General features: G+C 44.1%; 1 protein-coding gene across 1 annotated transcript in view; it reads left to right on the top strand.

Moving 5' to 3' along the window:
• LOC138975365 (metabotropic glutamate receptor 2-like) overlaps positions 1-21,428 on the top strand; it is a 33,841-nt gene extending 12,413 nt beyond the window's left edge. Inside the window, exons 8-15 of the mRNA XM_070348025.1 lie at positions 174-483; positions 1,323-1,489; positions 2,032-2,238; positions 5,951-6,243; positions 14,270-14,411; positions 19,320-19,515; positions 20,167-20,391; positions 20,993-21,428. Coding sequence (XP_070204126.1) covers positions 174-483; positions 1,323-1,489; positions 2,032-2,238; positions 5,951-6,243; positions 14,270-14,411; positions 19,320-19,515; positions 20,167-20,391; positions 20,993-21,027 — 1,575 coding nt within the window. The 3' untranslated portion in view covers positions 21,028-21,428. The remainder of the gene's footprint in view (positions 1-173; positions 484-1,322; positions 1,490-2,031; positions 2,239-5,950; positions 6,244-14,269; positions 14,412-19,319; positions 19,516-20,166; positions 20,392-20,992) is intronic.
• Positions 21,429-25,008: the final 3,580 nt, after the last annotated feature.

Here is a 25,008-nt window from a genome sequence, read left to right as displayed (position 1 = left end):
TCTAGTTTCCAAGCAGGTTTCCTGGACTCACACGACACAACTTGGAGCTTTAGATTCTAATTGTTGAAAATCTGCATGATAAGTCAAAACAATGTTTCTTTGTGAGATAAACTCTATCTTAAGAGGGGTGTTCCAGTGCCTATTTTTCATGTACTGATGTGAAAAAATTGCAGATTGGAGAGTATGTCAACGGCAACTTGGTCGTGGAAAGCAACGCTGGCCTGAACCTTGTACCCTATGGACCCAGCCGGTGCCATGTCTCTCCCTGCCTCCCCTGCGGCGAGATGCCCACCACCACCACCACCACCACTGAGGCCCCCAGCACCACTGTCCCCATCTGCAAACCTCCATTTGGCGGCAACTTCTCTGTTGTCTACTATCCACCTGACCAGGAAATTACTGGTGCCTACATGAAAACCAGTCGTAAAGATTCCGAGTTTGCCACCCGCTTTGAGATTGGGCGAAAATGGATCATTGCCTTGGGTGAGTGTTAGTGGAGACAATGACAGAGAGTGATGTTATCTTGTCTGTGTCACATGACATTATCAGTATGTGAAGGGAGACTACTGCTTCATCCTGGTAGCCTCTGCAGAGTTGTCTGCCGGCAAAAAGCGTGGGCTATTTATAGTAGCTCACACACACACATGGAGATGGTTGGGATCAATATTGTGTGTATGATAATAGGGATCAGATTGGGCAAACACAGAGATCAACAAAAAAGTGATAAACAAACAAAATATGGTAGTTTAAATGCCTTATATGACAACACGTTCTTTTCCTTTACAGATGTGCTAGTAGGTCTTGGAATTCTGCTGGTGATAATGTTTGAGATCTACATTCTGTTTAAGATGATATAGCGACCCAGATAGTGCAGAGACAGAGAGCCACACTACAATAACCAAACTCAGAACAGTCAGTCTTACATGACAAGTATCTCTTTTCCTTTTCAGGTGCACTAGCAGGTCTTGGAATTCTTGTGGTGATAATCTTTCAGGTCTACATCCTGTGCGAGTGTAGGATGAGATAGACCCAGATGGGGTACAGGCAGAACCATGCAGTGATAATTATCTAAACAAACCAAATATGGCATTATAAATTTCTTATACGACAAAAGGTTCTTTTCCTCTATATAGGTGCGCTAGCAGGTCTTGGAATTCTAGCTGTGATAATCTTTAAGATCTACTTCCTGTGTTAGTGTAAGATGATCTAGACCCAGATGGGGTACAGATGGGGTAGAGGCAGAACCATGCAGTGATAAACAAACCAAATATGGCAGTTTAACTTTTTTTTTATATTCAACATAAGCTTCTTTTTCTCTACAGGTGCGCTAGCAGGTCTTGGAATTCTAGCGGTGATAATCTTTGAGATCTACATCTTGTACAAAATGCTGGGGACCCAGATGGGGCAGAAGTGGAGAACCATGTGGCTGGGGCAACTCCTCCTGTTCGGCATTTTCCTGTGTTACCTCACACTGTTCGCTTACTTGCCTGTGAGTTTATGCTCTTTGTGTGTGTGTGTGTGTGTGTGTGTGTGTGTGTGTGTGTGTGTGTGTGTGTGTGTGTGTGTGTGTGTGTGTGTAAAAGATGTAAGATATTTTAGGGTGTGTATTTGTGTGCATGTTTTCTTGTCTGTATCTCTGTGTGTATTCGTGATTGAATTTACTGGAAAGTTAGACTTCTTTCTTTTGGAGAACTAGTACAAAGTCGTAACAGATGGTCTTTCACATTGCCTCTCTATCTCTCATTTTGCCTTGAAAACTGAGCGTGCTTGCTTTTGAGTTAGTGAATATTAACCTTACTTTTTGGGGGGTTTATGTAGATAATTGTAAAGGCTACTTAATAAATAATTGTTTATTTATGCATTACTTTATTATTTGTTTCTTTGTTCAATCTAGAAGGCAGGGTTGGAAAAAGGGTGGTTTGGAGGGAAAGGTTACAAACATTTCCATTGGAAAACCATGAAAAGAACGCGCCTCTTTAACGTCACCAGTACCATCTTTCAGTAAACAAATGCATGATTTTTTTTCTTCAGACCCCCACGAAAGCGACTTGCGGCATCACACGGTTTGGTGTGGGCGTGTCCTACTCTATCTGTTTTGCGGTTCTGCTGGTGAAACTGATGGTGATTCTGACGTCCAAGAACACAGATAACTCTCTGATCCCTGGCGATGGGGAAAGTGGCAACTACCTGAAAGGCATCTACCAGTTCCTCATGTTCGTCTTTGTAGTCGGCGTGCAGGTCTGTGATTTCGTTTTAGTACAGAGGAACCCCCTTTTAAGACCCCCCAGTTTAAGACTTCCTCCCTTTTAAGACCTTGTTTTCTCAGACTTTCTGTTCATAACCTCTGTAAATGTACCCCCATTTTAAGACTCTCCTTTTTAAGACCTGATTTTATCAGATTATTGAAGGTCTTAACTCGTTGTCTTCCAGGTACGGAGATATGCGTACCCACTCATTTGGGTCTATCTGACCAGGTACGGATATATTCGCTAAGACTGTTAGCTTCAGTCGCTTCCTGTAACGTCATCGCAACACGGTGGCCTAGTGGTAAGGCGTCCGCCCAGTGAGCGGGAGGTCGTGGGTTTGAACCCCGGCCGGGTCATACCTAAGACTTTAAAATTGGCAATCTAGTGGCTGCTCCGCCTGGCGTCTGGCATTATGGGGTTAGTGCTAGGACTGGTTGGTCCGGTGTCAGAATAATGTGACTGGGTGAGACACGAAGCCTGTGCTGCGACTTCTGTCTTGTGTGTGGCGCACGTTAAATGTCAAAGCAGCACCGCCCTGATATGGCCCTTCGTGGTCGGCTGGGCGTAAAGCAAACAAACAAACAAACAAAATCCTGTAACGTCGATCTAACGCCTGCATTGCAGCGTGTTGATACACAGTTACTACACAGCTACTACAATTCTGAGCAACCTGCTGCAGCACAGCTGGTCTCGGCTAAAAAGAAATGGGTCAACATAGGTGGGGTAGACAGTGCTAAAAGGGGGGTGCCACTGAGCTTACACAGTGGAAGTGGAACCTCACTTGTTTGTTGTTGAGACACCCCCATTTTAAGACACCTTCCCCTCCCCCCCTTTTGGGACCTCAGTCTCCCCCCGCGGGTTAGGGGGAAGAATTTACCCGATGCTCCCCAGCATGTCTTAACACTGTGACTAGCATTGCCACGGCGTTAACGTCCTGCCTGCCCAAGCTTGCCACCAAGAAACTTCCCAAAAAACAGTAACTGTAAAGAAATCTGTCTAGCAAGCTTGAATTAAGTCCAATCACCACCAAATTTTGTGTACTAATTAAAAAATGGATGCCCAGTTTAGTCGTGCTATTTATAAGTTTGTCACGCGATTTGTTTTAGCAAAGGGGGGGTGAAAGGGGGATAATTTGTGTTTTTTAACGTTTTTTTGTGTGTGTTTTCTTTTCCACTGCTTTTTTAAAAGTTATTTTTTAACAGAAAGTATTATAAATAATTTTATAACCAAACAAGGTGTAAAACCTATGAATTAGCTGAAATATTGTTAAAATTCTACACAGAAATAAGGAGACAGTACAAAGAAAAAAACAAGCAAATCCCGCATTCACTCACAGCATCCTGACTCAAATGAAACAAAACTGTGACACTCACCAAATGATGTCTAGGTAATCCATATTGAATATAAGTCACATTTTCACAACAAAGTCCCAACTGTACACCTATGAACATTTCCAAAAGGATTAGGCTCCAGCCATCCATTGTTATCAGTGCTGCCACGCCCCCCTTGCAACTACACATTTGAAGATTCATGCAGTACCACCCTAACACGTGTAGTTTGCCGACTCATACTAGCAGCAACAACATGACTGTTTCTTCCTCAATATCACTGCTATTATCGCTTTCTTGAGGCGAAAACAACACGTCGGAATCATGATCTACAGGGTCCTCAAGATCCAACATCCGGAGAATCTCCTCCCGTGACAAGGCTCGCCTTCGATTCATTTTTTTTCTCGAAAAAACCGCACAAATCAGGCTAATTTTGCAATATGGCGGAAGGGCACACCAAGTGTGTCAAGGGAAACAACTCAATTTACTGCAAGCTTCAAAAACCGGGAAGCAATCACGAGTCGTGTACCTTGTATGTCTAATACTAAAATAGTCACTTCCCGTCCGTGGGCGTTGCAGCGCTATTACTAATATAGTCACCTCCCGTCGCGAAAGTGTTAAGAGGTGACTAACGGATTCTGTTTCTCCTTTTACCCGTGTTAAGTGTTTCTTGTATAGAATATAGTCAATTTTTGTAAAGATTTTAGTCAAGCAGTATGTAAGAAATGTTAAGTCCTTTGTACTGGAAACTTGCATTCTCCCAGTAAGGTAATACATTGTACTACGTTGCAAGCCCCTGGAGCAATTTTTTGGTTAGTGCTTTTGTGAACAAGAAACAATTGACAAGTGGCTCTATCTCATCCGCCCTTTCCCCGTCGCGATATAACCTTGAACGGTTGAAAACGACGTTAAACACCAAGTAAAGAAAGAAAGACACAGTGGAAGTGGAACCTCACTTTTTTGTTGTTGAGACCCCCCCATTTTAAGACCTCGGTTTTTCAGACTTGGTATTCATTCCATCTTTAAGTTCGCCTCCATTTTAAGACTCCCTTTCTTTTCAGACCTGATTTTCCAATTATTTGGGAGATCTGAAAAGTGGTGACGTTCCAGTATATCGCTAGAATGTGGGTTCTTCTTCTTCTTCTTCTGCGTTCGTGGGCTGAAACTCCCACGTACACGTGTTTTTTGCACGAGTGGAATTTTACGTGTATGACCGTTTTTTACCCCGCCATTTAGGCAGCCATACGCCGTTTTCGGAGGAAGCATGCTGGGTATTTTCGTGTTTCTATAACCTACCGAACTCTGACATGGATTACAGGATCTTTTTCGTGCGCACTTGGTCTTGTGCTTGCGTGTACACACGGGGGTGTTCGGACACCGAGGAGAGTCTGCACACAAAGTTGACTCTGAGAAATAAATCTCTCGCCGAACGTGGGGACGAACTCACGCTGACAGCGGCCAACTGGATACAAATCCAGCGCGCTACCGACTGAGCTACATCCCCGCCCAGAATGTGGGTTCAATCTGGGAGCTGGGCTGGGCCTAGGGACTCTTATTTAAGCAATTTTCCTGCAATAACCACACGATATCTCGTACTAGTCACCCAGCCACTCTCCTTCTACCACTTTGGACATGGTTGACACCGACATACACATACTTCTTTAGTGATTAAGTTTGAAAGAACCATCAATAGTTGAATGTATGAAACTAAAGAGAAAAATAAGACAAATATTTATACATTATCCTACAGTTCACATTGTGTGAGAGTAGGGGGCCCGGTAACTCAGTTGGTAGAGCACTGGACTTGTGATCGGAAGGTCGCAGGTTTGAATTCGGGCCGGGCCGGAAAAGGGTCAACTTTATGTGCAGACCCAGAGACGGAAGCCATGTCCCACCCCCGTGTCACCACAATGGCACGTAAAAGATCTTGGTCATTCTGCCATAAGTGCAGATGGCTGATGCCACCTAAACACGCATACACTTGTGTATCCCGTCAAAAGCCGTGAGGGCGTAAAACTCGAATCATATAACCCATATCTTGTCCTTAAGAGGCAAAATATTTAGCCTGTAGGACATAAAGCATTCTCTCTTTCCTTTTTGTGTGAGAGTGTGTGAGGTGACTATGCAGATGGTATCCTTCTGTGCATTTGGGGGAAGAGTGTGTGTGCGCGAGTGTCTGTGTTAACGTAAGACAAATATTGCCAGTGGTTTTACAGATTGACAATAAAGAAACAATTCCATAATGATGTAACAGGTGGTGATCGACACTCAGTGGCTGATCACCGTCCCCCGATAGTGTATGTGTTTTTAACACAAGACAAATATCCCCAATAGTTTTTTCAGATCGATGTTAAAGAAACGATTTCATGATGACAGGTGGTGATCGATGCTCAGTGGCTGATCACCGTCCCTCCGGAGGCGGTGAAGGTGGTGACCAACAACGGAGGCGAGGCGTGGATCTGCAACCACTACACCTTCCGCGCCTCGGGCGAGCTCAACTCCATGATGGCCATGTCGGAGTTTGTGCGCAACGAGTTTGAGAACCACATCCTGTCGCTGGTCTACATCATGTTCCTGATCCTCATCACCACCGTGCTGGCCCTCAACGCACACGGCATCATCACCAACCACCGGGAGAGCGTCTTCATCGGCATCGCTGCTGGCTTCAGGTGAGGGTTTCACACATGAGAATCTTCAGACTTTTTACTGAAATCCGACTTTTTTCAAAGCCATTGAACTCAGTTTCAGAGCTTTTCTTTGTGAACTATCCTCAGAGTTTGTGTACTATTTTGGAACCGGGCCTACGTCACTTTCAGACTTTTTTCATGAATCCTTGTTCCCATGTCTGGGGTTTACTTGCTGCGGGTTATGCAGGGGGACCCCAATTTTATGGGTGGGATTCTTCTGGTATATGCCGGAAATCCGTATTCGATTATGACCTCTTTTTTTTTGGTCTCTTTTTTTGTTTTTTTGTTGTTGTTGGTTCGGTTGAGGTTCAGGATCCATGACATTTTTCAGTCCCAATTTTGTGTGGTTATAGTGTTTTTTAGCTGACAGAAATAGAGTAAAAATCAGGCATATGAACAGCTCTTTAGTAAACAGTGATACAGTTTGTAATACCAGCTCATGCTCAGCCTGGTTGTGTGATGTCACGTTTCAATATATCACTCAAGGTGATTATGAACCGGTTAATTACTACTAATTAACTAACCACACCACGATCCACTCTCGCAGGCATACAATTAAATAGAGTCAACAAAAGTATAAGTTTCAGACGCCTGTTTATGTATAAACTCTCCACCTCCCTCGAGCCTTCACTCAAAATATGTTCCTTTTACGTTCTCAACACGTAAAAAACCAGTGTTCACTGACAAAATGCCAGTACTATGTAGAAAATTATAGTAACACGCTGAACCCGTGTAAATACAGTCGAAATGAGAATGTTCTGTTCGAAAAGCTCTAGTTCGTGCAGGTGTCACACACCCCACGTTGTCACTACTCCAATGAAATCATAGATACGAAAAGACAACGGTGGTCAACGGGGTGCGTACGACATGGTGCACTTAGCTTTATCTCTGCTGCTGCTGCTTAGCCGGTATGCTGGTTAGTCGGTCTCCTGGTTAGCGTAGCCTCAACAGTTCCCGCCAGAGTCAGCCGTGCCGATGTTACGGGAACGTAACGAACGAACGAAACGAACGAACGAAGGAAGGCTGCAAACAGAAAGCATCGGTGCACTAAACATGTCAGCTACCCCTCACCCACCACCTTAAAACATGTCACCTTTAAATATCTCATCGAGCACGTGGGCCTGCACAAAACTGACTTTTTACAACAACAAAACAGCCATTTTCCGTCCTTCTCTCCCTATCTGCAAAAACCATATACAGATTAGTATTTTAGCGTCACAGAGAGTAAATTATGCGCTAACCTGGAAAGAACAACAGAGAGTATTTCATTCCACAACACAGACTCATCAACAGCGTTAAATAATGATTTATTACCTCAAAAGCCTATGATTGTAACTCTCAATGGAAGCAAAGTCCGCCTCCTCCCTGGAACAGTCTCTGTTCGTCAACAGTGACCCAAAACGTCCAGAACCCCTTGTCGAATCCTTATGCGAAAGCCATCGCCGACGAAGGAAATGTGACGACTTGTCCTCAGCAAAATACGTGGCAGAGGAAAGGAATAACTTGTGGAAGTTCCCCTAGAGTGCCGAATATGATACTCGGTGAAAAACCATCATACTCTAGTAACTGTGTGTTAGGTCCTTCCCCTTCTGCCGCTGGGTGTCAAGTGTGTCGTCCTTGAGTCTCTGACAGACCACCTAGCCAAATACACGTGACTGACCTTGTCACCAAACCAGTCCAGCTATACACAGTTTTGCCTCCCCAAGCAGGAAAAAGACACGAGAAACTCAATCCCTGAAAATCCCGTGCGCGCTGTCAGCGAAAAAAAACCGTCAGCCCTATGACAGCAGAAACCTGCACTGTGAAGCTCGTGCGTTTCAAAACATCCGTGCTCGGGAGCACTGTCAGCAAAAACTCTGCTGTGTCCAATATCACGCACAGGCGCTTTCTATCATACATTGACCCAGAACAGGCACTCCACTGAGTGACGCTTTCTTGGTCTCTGTCACCCGATCGTGACACACCTCCCCTCTTCAAGACGAAACCTCGGTTTCGCTCACAGTCATGTTCTCCTCTACAGCCCGAGAGAGAAAGTCAGCTCCAACATTGTTGGCGCCCGGAATGACGCGTACCGTGAATTGGTACGGTTGGAGAATCAACGCCCAGCGCATAAGTCTGGCGTTTGCCAACCTTGCAACCTGAAGATATTGCAGAGGTTGATGGTCCGTCTCCAGACAGAAAGGTCGTCCTCAAGAACGAGCAACCCCTCGTTTCACCCCTGATGACTACAACCTTCTCTGTCTTCTTGTCTTTGTTCTTCTGGTCTTTGTTCTTCTCCCCGTAGGCTGTCCTCTCTATGTAGGCGCGCAGCAGGTTGGCGTGGTACAGGCGTGCTTTCCCGTGCATCATGATCCTGTAGTCGTTCTGGCCCACCCTCGCTGTCACCTCAAAAGGTCCTTGCCACTGCAGTTGTAGCTTGTTGTGTTTGACAGGTAGAAGTAGCAACACCCGTTCTCCAATCTTGAAGCTGCGCGGCCGTGCCTTGCGGTCGAATCCTCGCGCGTAACGCTGTGCTGCTCTTCCCAGGTTCTCTTGAGCCAATTTGCAGGTCTCTTCAATCCTGTTCCTGAGTTCTACGATGTAGGTCGCTGTCGTCTGCACCTCCTCGTCAGCTTCTTCGTCCGTCCAAGCTTGACGCAGGATAGCCATGGGACCGCGTACCTGTCTGCCGTACAACAACTCAAATGGGGAAAAACCCAAGCTCTCTTGAGGAACCTCGCGGTATGCAAAAAGCAATGCTGGGATGTACCTGTCCCACGTGCGTGGTTTCTCCTGAGCTAGTTTCCTCAGCATGGTCTTCAAGGTGCCATTGAACCTTTCCACCAGTCCGTTGCACTGAGCATGGTAAGGAGTGGTGAAGTGCTGCTCCAGTGATAGCAGTCGTGCTGCCTCCGCCATCACTCCTCCCGTGAACTGCGTGCCTCTGTCGGTGAGTACCTCTGATGGAATTCCCAGCCGGGACCACATAGTAACCAGAGCCTCAGCTACTCGCGTGGCTTCAATCGATTTCAGAGGGATCGCCTCTGGGTATCGAGTAGCGTAGTCCACCATGGTCAAAATGTATCTGTTTCCGTCCTCAGACGCAGGCAAGATGGGCCCGATGATGTCCACTGCCACCCGACGAAAGGGTTCGTCGATGAGCGGCATCTTCTCTAAGGGGACCTTCCTCACCCTTCCTTTGGCAACCACCTTCTGGCACTTATCGCAGGACGCACAGAAACGTCGGACATCCGTGCAGATGCCTGGCCAGTAAAAGTGGCGCCAGACACGATCCGTGGTCTTCTTGGTACCAAGATGACCTCCCAGAATCGAGTCGTGTGCCGTTGCCATGACACCCTCGCGAAACTCGCGAGGCACGACAACCTGTTTGAATGTACCTTCTTGGTTGCTGAACTCACGGTAGAGCAACTTCTTGTCCCTGAGGAACTTTGACCTCCCATGCCTCCCGCTCAGCTTCACCTTCCCCGACTTCGCGTGCTCCCGAGGAGTAGCTAAGGTCGGGTCAGAATCCTGAGCCTTCGCGAGAAGCGCGGGGGTCACGTTCCCCAGGGCAGCTCGTGCAGCAGGTAGGGGTTTGAGAGGTTTGTCCTCTCGCTCCGCCTGTGCCCGCGTGAGCACTGAAATGACGTCGGGAGACCGATAAACGGGAACCTCCCTGGTGACGCCGTCCACAAACTGAACCCGGTTTCCAATGAGCAGGTCGCATGGAGGATCGTCCATGACGACGGCCACAATGGTCCCCGTGAACAACGGGGTTACGACCTTGATCACCGCCGTGTTCAAGTCGTAAGCGTGAGATGCCTCGGCCATTCTCACCCTGATGCTGTCTCCTGTGTAGGCCATAGCTGGAACTAGACTCGCCCGAACCACTATCATGTCTGCCCCTGTGTCCCGCAGACCTTCGCCCTTCACTCCGTTAACGTAGACGTTGCAGTGGGGCTGGAAATGTTTCCTGGAGCACGGAACGCAGAGTTGTGGGATGGTGCATGAGCTCGTGACGTCCCTGAACTCCTCACTGCCAACGAAGTGAACGCCCTTCTGGTCAGCCTGTCTCTTGTGGCAGTCCTTCTTCACGTGGCCCCGCTTGTTGCAGTAGTAACACTGGATGTCAGTTCTGGAACTCGATCCCTTGTGTCCCTGATCGTCCTTCCCGTCCTTGGGTCCTGAAGAACCCGAATTTCCCGTTTTTCCTGGCCGTGAGCCTGAAGATTTGCCGGAGATCGCCTGGGCGTCCTCGTGCACTCTGATCCAGTCGGCTGCCTCCTGAGTAGTCTTGGGCTGGTGCTCCTGCACGAAGGTCACCACCTCAGGTCGCAGGCTGGACATCAGTTGTTCCATGACTATGAGGTCGGCAAGGTCGTTGACGGTCCAGTCCTTTTCGGCCATCTCCACCCAGCGCCGCAGGTAGAGGTTAAGGCGTGCCACAAACTGATGACTCAGCTCGCCGCTCAGTCTCTTGCTGTTACGCAGACGTCGTCTGTAGGCTTCCGCAGTCAGGTTGAAGCGCTGGAGTAACGCCTTCTTTAGTGCCTGATAGTCTCTCGCCTCGTCGTCATCCAAAGCGTTGTAGAGCTGCAATGCGCGTCCCTTTAAGCAGGTGCTAAGGCGGCTAGCCCACGTGGCCTCTTCCCACTTCTGGTCAGATGCGATGCGCTCAAACCGGCGTAAAAAGTCGTCGAGCTCGTCCTTGTCATCGTCGAACGTCGGCAGTCTCGTACGGTCGGCAACAAACGTCGGCGCGCTAGCCTGAGTAAGCGTACCCTTCTCGGCCTGCAGCCTAGCTAGTTCTAGCTGGTGATCGCGTTCGGCCTGTTTGTCCTGTCTATCACGTTCGGCCTGCCGTTCCCTTTCTTGTCTGTCAAGTTCGGCCTGTCGTTCCTGTCTCTCAAGCTCGTCTTTCTTTTCCTGTCTGTCACGTTCGTCTTTCTCTTTCCGTTCTTGTCTGTCAAGCTCGTCTTTCCTTTCCTGTCTGTCTCGTTCTGCCTGTCGTTCCCTTTCTTGTCTGTCAAGTTCGTCTTTCTCTTTCTTGTCCTGTCGGTCACGTTCGGCCTGTCGTTCAGCCTGTCGTTCCCTTTCTTGTCTGTCAAGTTCGTCCTTCTTGTCCTGTCTGTCACGTTCTTCTTTTCTTGTCAGTCGCTCAAATTCTTCCTTCCGTTCCACTTCTAAGCGTTTTAGAACGCTTCGGGCTCTAACGCGTGCGTCTCGCTCAGTCGGTTGCTCACTACCAGGAGTCTCGAAAGTTATTCTCCTCGTCGGAGATCCCCCTGTGGCCATGGTTAGTTTTAGCAAAGCTTTATTACCAAAGTAAGTCTAACGCAGCTATAGCTAGAACACGCGGTGATGAAATGGATACAAAAATCCAGCAACCGGAAAATGCAGAAGAAAAATCCAAACGGTGTAGAACAAATCGCGTAGCCTACTTTATCGGCTGCTTTTTGCGGTGAAACAAAGTGTTTCCCACAGCCGTGACCTACTTTATCGGCTGCTTTTTGCGGTGAAACAGAGTGTCTCCCACAGCCTTGGTTAGGACAGAAGTCCTCGGACCCTCCCCCCCCAAAATTCCAACAAAGTCAAAATATGGAGAAAAATCCAAGTACAACAAGACGGTAGAAATGTAACCTGTTACAGAATGCGAAACAACAATGTAGAGAAAACTGAGTAAAACGAATAACAAATCCGCTAACCCCGCTCAGCTCTCTGCAACGGAAAACTCTGAACGTACAACAACAAAGATTCACAAACAAAGGAAAGGGAAGTAATCACAGTTAGCGCATACAATAACTCACAAATTACAATTTACATTTCCTGCAAGATGTGAATCGCTTAAGGTGTGGTATATGATCAAAACTATACAAAAAAGGGTAGCACCAAGCAGAAAATAAGTCGAGCACTGACGAGATTATCTGCTCTTAGTTATCCTTAATTGGTGGGTCTTTATCAGTTGGAAATTAACTGAGTAAATCCCGGCTTGGCCCCCATGTGTCACGTTTCAATATATCACTCAAGGTGATTATGAACCGGTTAATTACTACTAATTAACTAACCACACCACGATCCACTCTCGCAGGCATACAATTAAATAGAGTCAACAAAAGTATAAGTTTCAGACGCCTGTTTATGTATAAACTCTCCACCTCCCTCGAGCCTTCACTCAAAATATGTTCCTTTTACGTTCTCAACACGTAAAAAACCAGTGTTCACTGACAAAATGCCAGTACTATGTAGAAAATTATAGTAACACGCTGAACCCGTGTAAATACAGTCGAAATGAGAATGTTCTGTTCGAAAAGCTCTAGTTCGTGCAGGTGTCACACACCCCACGTTGTCACTACTCCAATGAAATCATAGATACGAAAAGACAACGGTGGTCAACGGGGTGCGTACGACATGGTGCACTTAGCTTTATCTCTGCTGCTGCTGCTTAGCCGGTATGCTGGTTAGTCGGTCTCCTGGTTAGCGTAGCCTCAACAGTTCCCGCCAGAGTCAGCCGTGCCGATGTTACGGGAACGTAACGAACGAACGAAACGAACGAACGAAGGAAGGCTGCAAACAGAAAGCATCGGTGCACTAAACATGTCAGCTACCCCTCACCCACCACCTTAAAACATGTCACCTTTAAATATCTCATCGAGCACGTGGGCCTGCACAAAACTGACTTTTTACAACAACAAAACAGCCATTTTCCGTCCTTCTCTCCCTATCTGCAAAAACCATATACAGATTAGTATTTTAGCGTCACAGAGAGTAAATTATGCGCTAACCTGGAAAGAACAACAGAGAGTATTTCATTCCACAACACAGACTCATCAACAGCGTTAAATAATGATTTATTACCTCAAAAGCCTATGATTGTAACTCTCAATGGAAGCAAAGTCCGCCTCCTCCCTGGAACAGTCTCTGTTCGTCAACAGTGACCCAAAACGTCCAGAACCCCTTGTCGAATCCTTATGCGAAAGCCATCGCCGACGAAGGAAATGTGACGACTTGTCCTCAGCAAAATACGTGGCAGAGGAAAGGAATAACTTGTGGAAGTTCCCCTAGAGTGCCGAATATGATACTCGGTGAAAAACCATCATACTCTAGTAACTGTGTGTTAGGTCCTTCCCCTTCTGCCGCTGGGTGTCAAGTGTGTCGTCCTTGAGTCTCTGACAGACCACCTAGCCAAATACACGTGACTGACCTTGTCACCAAACCAGTCCAGCTATACACAGTTTTGCCTCCCCAAGCAGGAAAAAGACACGAGAAACTCAATCCCTGAAAATCCCGTGCGCGCTGTCAGCGAAAAAAAACCGTCAGCCCTATGACAGCAGAAACCTGCACTGTGAAGCTCGTGCGTTTCAAAACATCCGTGCTCGGGAGCACTGTCAGCAAAAACTCTGCTGTGTCCAATATCACGCACAGGCGCTTTCTATCATACATTGACCCAGAACAGGCACTCCACTGAGTGACGCTTTCTTGGTCTCTGTCACCCGATCGTGACATGTGATCTCTCAAATAACTTATCACACACGGCGGGGATGTAGCTCAGTTGGTAGCGCGCTGGATTTGTATCCAGTTGGCCGCTGTCAGCGTGAGTTCGTCCCCACGTTCGGCGAGAGATTTATTTCTCAGAGTCAACTTTGTGTGCAGACTCTCCTCGGTGTCCGAACACCCCCGTGTGTACACGCAAGCACAAGACCAAGTGCGCACGAAAAAGATCCTGTAATCCATGTCAGAGTTCAGTGGGTTATAGAAACACAAAAATACCCAGCATGCTTCCTCCGAAAGCGGCGTATGGCTGCCTAAATGGCGGGGTAAAAACGATCATACACGTAAAAGTCGTGGGAGTTTCAGCCCATGAACGAACAAACAAACTTATCACCGTTTGAATGAAATGACACACGAATGAATTTTTTAGTTGGGGTACGAAAACGGGTGCAAATAATTGTTTTGCTCAGTTTATTTCATATCATATATTTATGTAACTTAAGAGAATTGCTGATGGTAAGTGGAAACGGTGTTGTTGCAGCATCCCTGTGTGGTTAGCCTGGACGCTGGTGGGAGGACTGAACCGTGACCACGACTATGCCCATGAGTTTGGTGATGCCTGCATTGCTTTTGGCCTCTTCATCACCGCAACGCTTGTCCTTTTTTCCATGTTCCTGCCAAAGGTAAGGACAGGATTTTTTTTTTTTTTGGGGGGGGGGGGGGGGAGGGGGTTAGAGCTGCCAACTGCTACGTTTAAAGACAAATTGCTATGCTGTTACGCTAAGCTTAGAATTGCTGCGCTCAAACAAATAATCAAAAGCGTGCAACAGTTAAGCTCTTTCTTGTGAGTCCTGGTATTCATTTCTGATTCTCACTCGGTGTAGTGGTCAGAATTTGTGTCATAGAACATTGCACACACTGAAAAAGGGGCACTGCAGACAATCTCTGTTAGCCATTATGTTTCTTTTTTCTAAGTAATCTTTTTAGAAATGCATGTATTCTGGCATGAAATAGCCTAAATGTGGATGTGCACATTTTAGACAGTGCTACACTAAAACACCATTTGCTATGCTTAAAATGGTTAAATATGTAAATTGCTACACTAAAACACCATTTGCTATGCTTAAAATGGTTAAATATGTAGATTGCTACGCTAAAACACCATTTGCTATGCTAAAAATGGTTAAATATGTAAATTGCTACACTAAAACACCATTTGCTATGCTAAAAATGGTTAAATATGTAAATTGCTACACTAAAACACCATTTGCTATGCTAAAAATGGTTAAATATGTAAAGTGCTACACTAAAACACCATTTGCTATGCTAAAAATGGTTAAATATGTAAAGTGCTACACTAAAACACCATTTGCTATGCTAAAAATGGTTCAATATGTAAAGTGCTACACTAAAACACCATTTGCTATGCTAAAAATGGTTAAATATGTAAAGTGCTACACTAAAACACCATTTGCTATGCTAAAAATGGTTAAATATGTAAAGTGCTACACTAAAACACCATTTGCTATGCTAAAAATGGTTAAATATGTAAAGTGCTACACTAAAACACCATTTGCTATGCTAAAAATGGTTAAATATGTAAAGTGCCACACTAAAACACCATTTGCTATGCTAAAAATGGTTAAATATGTAAAGTGCTACACTAAAACACCATTTGCTATGCTAAAAATGGTTAAATATGTAAAGTGCTACACTAAAACACCATTTGCTATGCTAAAAATGATGGTTAAATATGTAAAGTGCTACACTAAAACACCATTTGCTATGCTAAAAATGGTTAAATATGTAAAGTGCTACACTAAAACACCATTTGCTATGCTAAAAATGGTTAAATATGTAAAGTGCTACTCTAAAACACCATTTGCTATGCTAAAAATGGTTAAATATGTAAAGTGCTACACTAAAACACCATTTGCTATGCTAAAAATGGTTAAATATGTAAAGTGCTACACTAAAACACCATTTGCTATGCTAAAAATGGTTAAATATGTAAAGTGCTACACTAAAACACCATTTGCTATGCTAAAAATGGTTAAATATGTAAAGTGCTACACTAAAACACCATTTGCTATGCTAAAAATGGTTAAATATGTAAAGTGCTACACTAAAACACCATTTGCTATGCTAAAAATGGTTAAATATGTAAAGTGCTACACTAAAACACCATTTGCTATGCTAAAAATGGTTAAATATGTAAAGTGCTACACTAAAACACCATTTGCTATGCTAAAAATGGTTAAATATGTAAAGTGCTACACTAAAACACCATTTGCTATGCTAAAAATGGTTAAATATGTAAAGTGCTACACTAAAACACCATTTGCTATGCTAAAAATGGTTAAATATGTAAAGTGCTACACTAAAACACCATTTGCTATGCTAAAAATGGTTAAATATGTAAAGTGCTACACTAAAACACCATTTGCTATGCTAAAAATGGTTAAATATGTAAATTGCTACGCTAAAACACCATTTGCTATGCTAAAAATGATGGTTAAATATGTAAAGTGCTACACTAAAACACCATTTGCTATGCTAAAAATGGTTAAATATGTAAATTGCTACACTAAAACACCATTTGCTATGCTAAAAATGGTTAAATATGTAAATTGCTACACAAGGGTTGGCAGATCTTGGGGTATGTCTTAATTATTTTCCTGGGGAATAATGATTATGATGATAACATTACATCCTCTTTTTAATTTTGTATAAAGCTCTGTATATTAATATAGGGAGATCCTGTTCAAAGCTTCTATACAATTAAACTTGAAAACGTAGCAACAACAACAATCATTACCAGTGCATATAATTATGAGACCCGGTAGCTCGGTTGGTAGACCTGGTAGCTTGGTTGGTAGACCTGGTAGCTCAGTTGGTAGACCCGGTAGCTCAGTTGGTAGACCTGGTAGCTCGGTTGGTAGACCCGGTAGCTCAGTGGGTAGACCCGGTAGCTCGGTTGGTAGACCCGGTAGCTCGGGTGGTAGACCTGGTAGCTCGGTTGGTAGACCTGGTAGCTCAGTTGGTAGACCCGGTAGCTCAGTTGGTAGACCCGGTAGCTCAGTTGGTAGACCCGGTAGCTCAGTTGGTAGACCTGGTAGCTCGGTTGGTAGACCCGGTAGCTCGGTTGGTAGACCCGGTAGCTCGGTTGGTAGACCCGGTAGCTCGGTTGGTAGACCCGGTAGCTCGGTTGGTAGACCCGGTAGCTCAGTGGGTAGACCCGGTAGCTCGGTGGGTAGACCCGGTAGCTCGGGTGGTAGACCCGGTAGCTCGGGTGGTAGACCCGGTAGCTTGGTTGGTAGACCTGGTAGCTCAGTTGGTAGACCCGGTAGCTCAGTTGGTAGACCCGGTAGCTCAGTTGGTAGACCTGGTAGCTCAGTTGGTAGACCTGGTAGCTCGGTTGGTAGACCTGGTAGCTCAGTTGGTAGACCCGGTAGCTCAGTTGGTAGACCCGGTAGCTCAGTTGGTAGACCCGGTAGCTCAGTTGGTAGACCTGGTAGCTCAGTTGGTAGACCTGGTAGCTCGGTTGCTCGGTTGGTAGAGCACTGGACTTGTGATCCTAGGGTCACAGGTTCAAAACCGGGCCGGGTCAGAAGGTATCCATGTCCCACTCTTGTATCAGAACTGTGTCACGTAAAAGATCTTGGTTATTCTGCCAGAAGTGGTGGTGGCTGTTTAAACATATACAATGGAACCCCGCTTTTACCACCTTGAAAAGTCTGAGAAAATCAGGTCTTAAAATGGAGGTAAATTTACAGAGGCTATGAACAAAACATCTGAGAAAGGAGGGAGTTTTAAAATGGAGGTGAATTTACAGAGGCTATGAACAAAACATCTGAGAAAAGAGGGAGTTTTAAAATGGAGGTAAATTTACAGAGGCTATGAACAAAATATCTGAGAAAGGAGGGAGTTTTAAAATGGAGGTGAATTTACAGAGGCTATGAACAAAACATCTGAGAAAGGAGGGAGTTTTAAAATTTAAAATGGAGGTGAATTTACAGAGGCTATGAACAGAACATCTGAGAAAGGAGGGTCTTAAAATGGAGGTGAATTTACAGAGGCTATGAACAAAACATCTGAGAAAGGAGGGAGTTTTAAAATGGAGGTGAATTTACAGAGGCTATGAACAAAACATCTGAGAAAGGAGGGTCTTAAAATGGAGGTTCCACTGTACACGCACACACCTTGGAAGCATGACTTTTATTGCTGCATGGACGACGGGCGCAGTGGCGTGGTGGTAAGACGTCGGCCTCCTAATCAGGAGGTCGTGAGTTCGAATCCCAGTCGCTGCCGCCTGGTGGGTTAAGAGTGGAGATTTTTCTGATCTCCCAGGTCAACTTATGTGCAGACCTACTTAGTGACTTAACCCTCTTCGTGTGTGCACGCAAGCACAAGACCAAGTGCGCACGGAACATTTCCTGTAATCCATGTCAGAGTTCGGTGGGTTATGGAAGCACGAAAATACCCAGCAAGCCTACTCAACAAAAGAGGAGTGAAGCTGACTATGCTCTCAGAGTATAGTGTGGGGAACCCAAATGGGCAAACAAGCTCACTCGTAACCAGAAAATTCTGGAACGCTGAAGAAGAAGAAGCTGCATGGATAAGGCACCCTCCCTCCACTTGGATACATGCAAACAATCAATCAATCAATCAATCAATATGAGGCTTATATCGCGCGTATTCCGTGGGTACAGTTCTAAGCGCAGGGATTTAAAAAAAAAAAATTTATGCAATTTATATCGCGCACATATTCAAGGCGGAGGGATTTATTTATCATTATGCCGTGTGAGATGGAATTTTTTTACACAATACATCACGCATTCACATCGGCCAGCAGATCGCAGCCATTTCGGCGCATATCCTACTTTTCACGGCCTATTATTCCAAGTCACACGGGTATTTTGGTGGACATTTTTATCTATGCCTATTCGTCGCGATATAACCTTCGTGGTTGAAAGCGACGTTAAACACCAAATAAAGAAAGAAAGAAAGAAATCTATGCCTATACAATTTTGCCAGGAAAGACCCTTTTGTCAATCGTGGGATCTTTAACGTGCACACCCCTCTGACTGCCTTCTGTGTAGAGCAGGACTTTTATAATTGAACAAGATAACAATGAAAATGTACTCACCAGTACCAGCAACTCTTTACTGGCACGTAAAAGATCATGACTTTAAATAAAGTTTATTTTTATTGTTACTGTATCTTGTTCTTGCTTTCACCTGCAGTCTGTTAAGGTGAACGACCAGAAGAAGAAGAACAGCAGTCTCTTGTTCTTATTTTTTTTAAATTGAATTAATTTCTTAAAAAAACACTAGCCACTGCTGTCATTATACCAGGGCTAACACCTTTCGGTTCCTGCCGGAAATCCGGTTTTTGAAAACTTTTAAAACCGGAAAATCCGGTTTCTTAAAGTAAAACTTTGTTCTTTGTCCCTACAAGATAATAAAAAAAAAGCCTCAGCTTCTGACGGGTGCTGCCATGAACCCTGGCCTTTCAGGTTTTTCACTTTTTGTGTGTGTTAGCCCTGTTATACTGTTGCCACGCTTGACACTGTTTATCTTCTCTCTCAGGTGCGCCAGCTTGTCAACATGGGAGTGGAGGGTATCTACTTTGAGGACGACCGTGAAACCTACTATGCCGGCTCCGTGATCATGGCGCCCCCTAGCTACAAGTCGCGTCCCAACTCTCGCCCCAACTCCGTCATCTACGTCAACAACCAGGGCATCTATTCCGAGCCTATCGTCGTGGGTAACGGAGAAACCGGCTGTAAGTCCCTCGATTGCTTGTGTAGATTAATAAAAATCTCCACCCTTAACCAAAATAATTAAAAATCTCCACCCTTAACCAAACAGGCAGGGCCAGGATTCGAACCTGAGACCTTCCGCTTGGGAGGCCGATGTCTTATCCACTAGGCCACTGCGCCCGTCATCCACTGATACGAAGCCAAGTGGCCTTGAATAACTGGCCATTATTTACCTCTGCTGGAGTGATATTTATTGGGGGGAAGGGGGGGGAAGAACACCTGTATGGAACAGTAATGGTCAGCAAAGCAAGGAAAAGTGAAGGGTTTACAGATACAGTCGAACCTGTCTATAACGAACATCCAATGAACCAACCGAAAGTTGTGCTTATAATCAGGTGGTAGTTACAGAAAGGTAAATCATATATAGGAAAGAAGTTTGAAGTTTGTTGGGGATCTTCTGGGGTGGTCATTAAAAAGGAATTCCACTGTCTACACCAGAGGTGACAAGGCACTAGCCCATACTTTAACCTGGCAGATCCGAAAAATCCCCCCCCCCCCCCCCCTCAGCAAATTTAACTAGTCTTCAAGAGATTCTCACAATGGGTTTGGGTTTGGGTTTCTCAGAAAATTCAACAAGTCTTCAAGAGATTCTCCCCATGGGGGTGTGTTTTCAGCAAACCATCTCCGCCACCCAGGCACAGCATACCCCGGCAGCACCTACAGCGCACCCCCCACTTACCTGAAGAAGGGAGCCGACTCTACCATCAGAGGCGGCAGTGTCCTTCGTGTCACCGACGACCTCAGCGGAAGACGGCCTCTTGAGAAGAAGCGACCCATGTCTGAAGTCGCCTACGGAACGACAGCCAGCCGACCGCGATCGACACGGGGCACTCTGCCACGTGAGTTGTGAACCTTGATACATAGGTTAGGAGAGGGGTTCCTTGTATTGGATTTACTTTTTCTTTGTGGACTGTTGTTGCTAAAAATAAACATTTGATGATTTTCTTCTCTTTCGGCACTAATTTTATCAGAAACAAACTTAAGGGTGGGATGGGGTGAGGGGTGGTGTTAGATTTTAGATGAATAAACTTTGACAGATTTATCAAAGACCGGGGGGAGCGGGGTAGCTCAGTTGGTAGAGCACTGGACTTGTGATCCTAAGGTCTCAGGTTCAAATCCCGGCAGGGACGGACACAGGTTCAAATCCCGGCAGGGACGGACACAGGTCAACTTTATGTGCAGACTCAGTGACGGTAGCCATGTCCCACCCCCGTGGCACGTAAAAGACCTCGGTCATTCTGCCATAAGTGCAGGTGGCTGATGACACCTAAACACGTACACACCTGGCTAGCGTGACTCTTGTTGCTGCTAGCTTTCCACTGGGAGGAAGCGACCTGAATTTCCCAGCATTGGGATAATAGAGTAAATGAAAGTGAAAAAAGAAATCAAAAGACATTGTACTGATGGATGGTCTATGTGAAGGTTCGCTTGTTTTTCCAGGTTCCCGTTCTCATAACAATCTGGGAGCCCTGTGAGGAGAGAGAGAGTGCGGATAATGTGCCACATCTTCATGTTTGACAACAACCAGCCCAACTTTGCAAGCACAGAAACATCAACAGGAAAATGTGTTTCCCTTGCAAGACAAAGAAAACAAATCAGGACTGTTATTTTTCTTTTCTCCTTTGTTTAAAAAGCAAGAAAGGTACATTTATGAAGCGTTTAACTATCAACCAAAGAAAAAATTCACTGAGACCTTAATTTGCAGATCTTATGATTAATATTAATGTTTGAGGTCCTGGTCAATGTTTTGTTTTGTCCATAGTTAAACGTTCCATCGTCTCATCCTCATGTTTTCTTAATCTTGATTTTGCAACATCATAGCAGTCTATCTGTTTTGCACTGGACTTTTTTAAAATTTGAATAATTTTGAAGTTTTTTTTATTTTTTGTTCAGTTATTTATCCTCCCTGCCATCTGGTTTACCTCTGAGTCTTTGTTGTGCTTTATTTTGAAGAGTTTATTCACTTGCCAAGAGTTACCACGTTGACCTGTGCAGATAGAGTGTACGCTAGACTGACAAGTTTTGTGCCAAACAAGTTTTACAGGTGGGGGTTCATGAGTTGAGGAGCTTGCTGAATAAAGTTGTGTCAAATGTATTTAGATTGGTTTTTATTTTTTTAGGATATCAGAAGGTCAATGCAGCAGCAAAATAAAATCAAAAAAATACAACAAAATCAACTATAAAAAAAATGGACATGAAGCCATAATGATGCAGAAAGTCAGGTCTCCTGTGACTTGGCTCTTTCTGAACAAATAAAAAAAATACAACAAAGAGGGCCCCAAAGGGGGGTTATCATCACGATCACGGGAAGAGACATTTTAGCTTTCACGATCACAGTTACCTTGATTTTTGTTTTCACGATCACAAACACCTTGACGAATAGAGGATCATAGAGTGATACAGCTGTGAAAAATGTACGTTGAAAATAAAATGCTTTGCAATAATGCCCATCACGATCACAAAAACAAATGACGATCACGATCACGAGTCTTGATTTTTTTGTCATCACGGATCACGGGTAAAGTCCCATCACGATCACAGAAATGGAAATTTTGGCAATCACGGTCACAGAAAGGTCAAAAAACGCCAATCACGATCACGATTTTAAACCCTTTGGGGCCCTCAACAAAATCAACTATAAAAAAAATGGACATGACGCCATAATGATGCAGAAAGTCAGGTCTCCTGTGACTTGGCTCTTTCTGAACAAATCAAAACCAAACACCACGATCACATTTCTTACAAGAAATAATATTTAAAACTTATTTTTGAAACTCGCATTTGATATTTATGTTACTACTGTGTTGCAATTTTCCTTGCGTTACCTGGTAGATTTCATCCTTTCTCTTTGTCATTGCATATGATGTTTGCAAATCATCAGAATGCCCCCAACCCCCCCCCCCCCCCCCCCCCCCCCCCCCCATCCAGCTTTCTGCATGTTTTTTTCTCTTTTTACATTCAGTCAAGTTTTGACTAAATGTTTTAACATAGAGGGGGAATCGAGACGAGGGTCGTGGTGTATGTGAGTGTGTCTGTGCGTGTGTGTAGAGCGATTCAGACCAAACTACTGGACCGATCTTTATGAAATTTTACATGAGAGTTCCTGGGAATGATATCCCCGGACGTTTTTTTTCTTTTTATCGATAAATACCTTTGATGACGTCATATCCGGCCTTTTGTAAAAGTTGAGGCGGCACTGTCACACCCTCATTTTTCAATAAAATTTATTGAAATTTTGGCCTAGCAATCTTTGACGAAGGCCGGACTTCGGTATTGCATTTCAGCTGGGTGGCTTAAAAATTAATTAATGACTTTGGTCATTAAAAATTGCATTGCGTTCAGTTTCAGTCTGTGAGTTTGACAGCTTGACTAAATGTTGTATTTTCGCCTTACGCGACTTGTTTTCTTCTTTTTGTATTCAATTTTAAAATAATTTTTTATTGATTAATCAAAATTGCTCGCTCTTTGATTACGCGAATCTTTGTTATCATTTTGGCAGATATGCCAAACATTTGTTCATGATGGGGGAAAGGGCATATACATGCCAAGGACTGCTGTAAACTTGGGGATTAATTTGCCGTTTTGAACATTTTTCTGAAGAAAATAATTTCTAGCAACATTCCTGTCTTAGTTTCTTTTTCTGCTCTTGTTTTTGACATTAGCAGTGGTATGTATTCCCTAAGCAGAGCTCCACTTTCTCTCAGCAGAGCTTCATCATGTTGTCGCTGATTTTGTGTAGAACAGCCTTAATAATGCCTTCTTTGTCAGAAAACAAAAACAAAACAAAACTTCAGAGGACATTTCTGTGATCTTTCATCTCCACTGTCATTTTTCCGCTCTCCCACCTGCAAGTATTCCATGTCCATTTTCATTTGGTTTTCTTTTTTCTTGCCTGCAACTACTTTTAAAAATCAAAGGAAACGCGCAGAGGGGATGCATTGCTTCACAAATGGTTGTGTTGATAAGGTGCTTGATCTAGCTGGGTCTTCATTGAAAAAAATGGTATTTTAAAAGAAATATATCTGTAATATATATGTATAATCATAGAAAATGCCTGTTTGCCCATTTTCATTCCATGCTTCTGGAGTTTAGCTATTTTTCCTTTCTTATAAACGCTCTTTCGTTCATCCTCTGGAACAAAAAAGGGTGCATTTTGTACATATGATCTTGATTGTCTATGTGGTTACTTGTATGCCCTTTCTACGGTTGTGATTTTGAACCAGAAGAAGCTGGAAGAATTTGGTCGTGTTTTGCTATATTTTGTGTGCATTCATATTGCTGTGTGCATGTGAGCTCTGATATTAATTTGATGAATAGCAGAGTCATTTCTATTGTTTTCTTAAACTATTTCTTCAGGAATATTAAATGTCTCTTGTGAAGAGGGATTTGGGTGTCTGTCAGGAAGTAGTGTACCAAGTAAGTGTGCCTGTTTCAAAAAGATACTTTTTCTCCGTAAAGGACTGTTGATCGTTGCATCTCAGAAAATAATTAGTCTGGCATTTGCATTGTTTCGAATCAGACACGTGCAGGTAGACTCATTCAAAGTCTTGTGTTGCTTGCATTGAAAGCAATTATCCATGCGTATAGTTTAGCTGTTGCGCTTGGCATACACACTTTTTGAAGTGAAGTAATAGCCTACATCCCAGACCCAGAAGGAAAACCTTTCGATGTGCATTTTATTGTATTCGCCTTGTGGTAAAACACCTCCACGACAGGATTTAGTGTCCTATTCTTCACATCAAGATGTAGTTTTTCAAATGAGTAATTTGAGGGAGTAGTCTATTTTTCATGCTAGACCTTTCAGCAGAGTGGAGGGAATGTTTGTGATAGAAATCATGCAGAATCAAGGTATATGCACGTGCATCACTGTATTTTCACCATTTCGCAATTTACACATCCATTTCATAAGATCTCTGACACTGACCGAGCTTCATAAATAACTTGTGTATTCGCAGATATCAACACTCTGTCTCATATGAGACTGTCGCTCAAATGATGTGTTAATAGGTAATAGAGATGTTGTTGTATGAATGTTGCATGTCTATTAATGTATTTTTAAAAGAAAAACACAGCAGCCTCTTCTTTGGTCAAGTTGTAAGTTATAAAGCCAAGAACCAAGTGATACTAACGAATCAGATTAAGATCCAGATCTGAATTCTGAATGTTAGGGGCGTTTCCAGAAGAGTTTTTTTCTCACCAAGTTTGACCGTAACCAATTAAAGTAGAATCTGATTTTTTTTTACTAGTTGTATTTGAAATATATAAAAAATAAATTTCCATATACTAAGCAAGAGATCTTTCGCAAGAGTATGTTCAACGCTTTTGAAATCAGCTGGGCATTTGGAACTACTGATCAGGCAGCTTTGAATATTTACTGGCCAGATTATTTACAACATAAAGAATGATAGTTGCAGTGTTTTAGAGACCCAGGGTAACTGTGACTGTTTGGCCAACAT

The sequence above is a fragment of the Littorina saxatilis genome, linkage group LG9 (assembly GCF_037325665.1).
Source record: "Littorina saxatilis isolate snail1 linkage group LG9, US_GU_Lsax_2.0, whole genome shotgun sequence".
Taxonomy (NCBI): Eukaryota; Metazoa; Mollusca; class Gastropoda; order Littorinimorpha; family Littorinidae; genus Littorina; species Littorina saxatilis.
The sequence above is the reverse complement of the archived record's forward strand: the minus strand, read 5'-3'. Positions and strand labels throughout refer to the sequence as shown.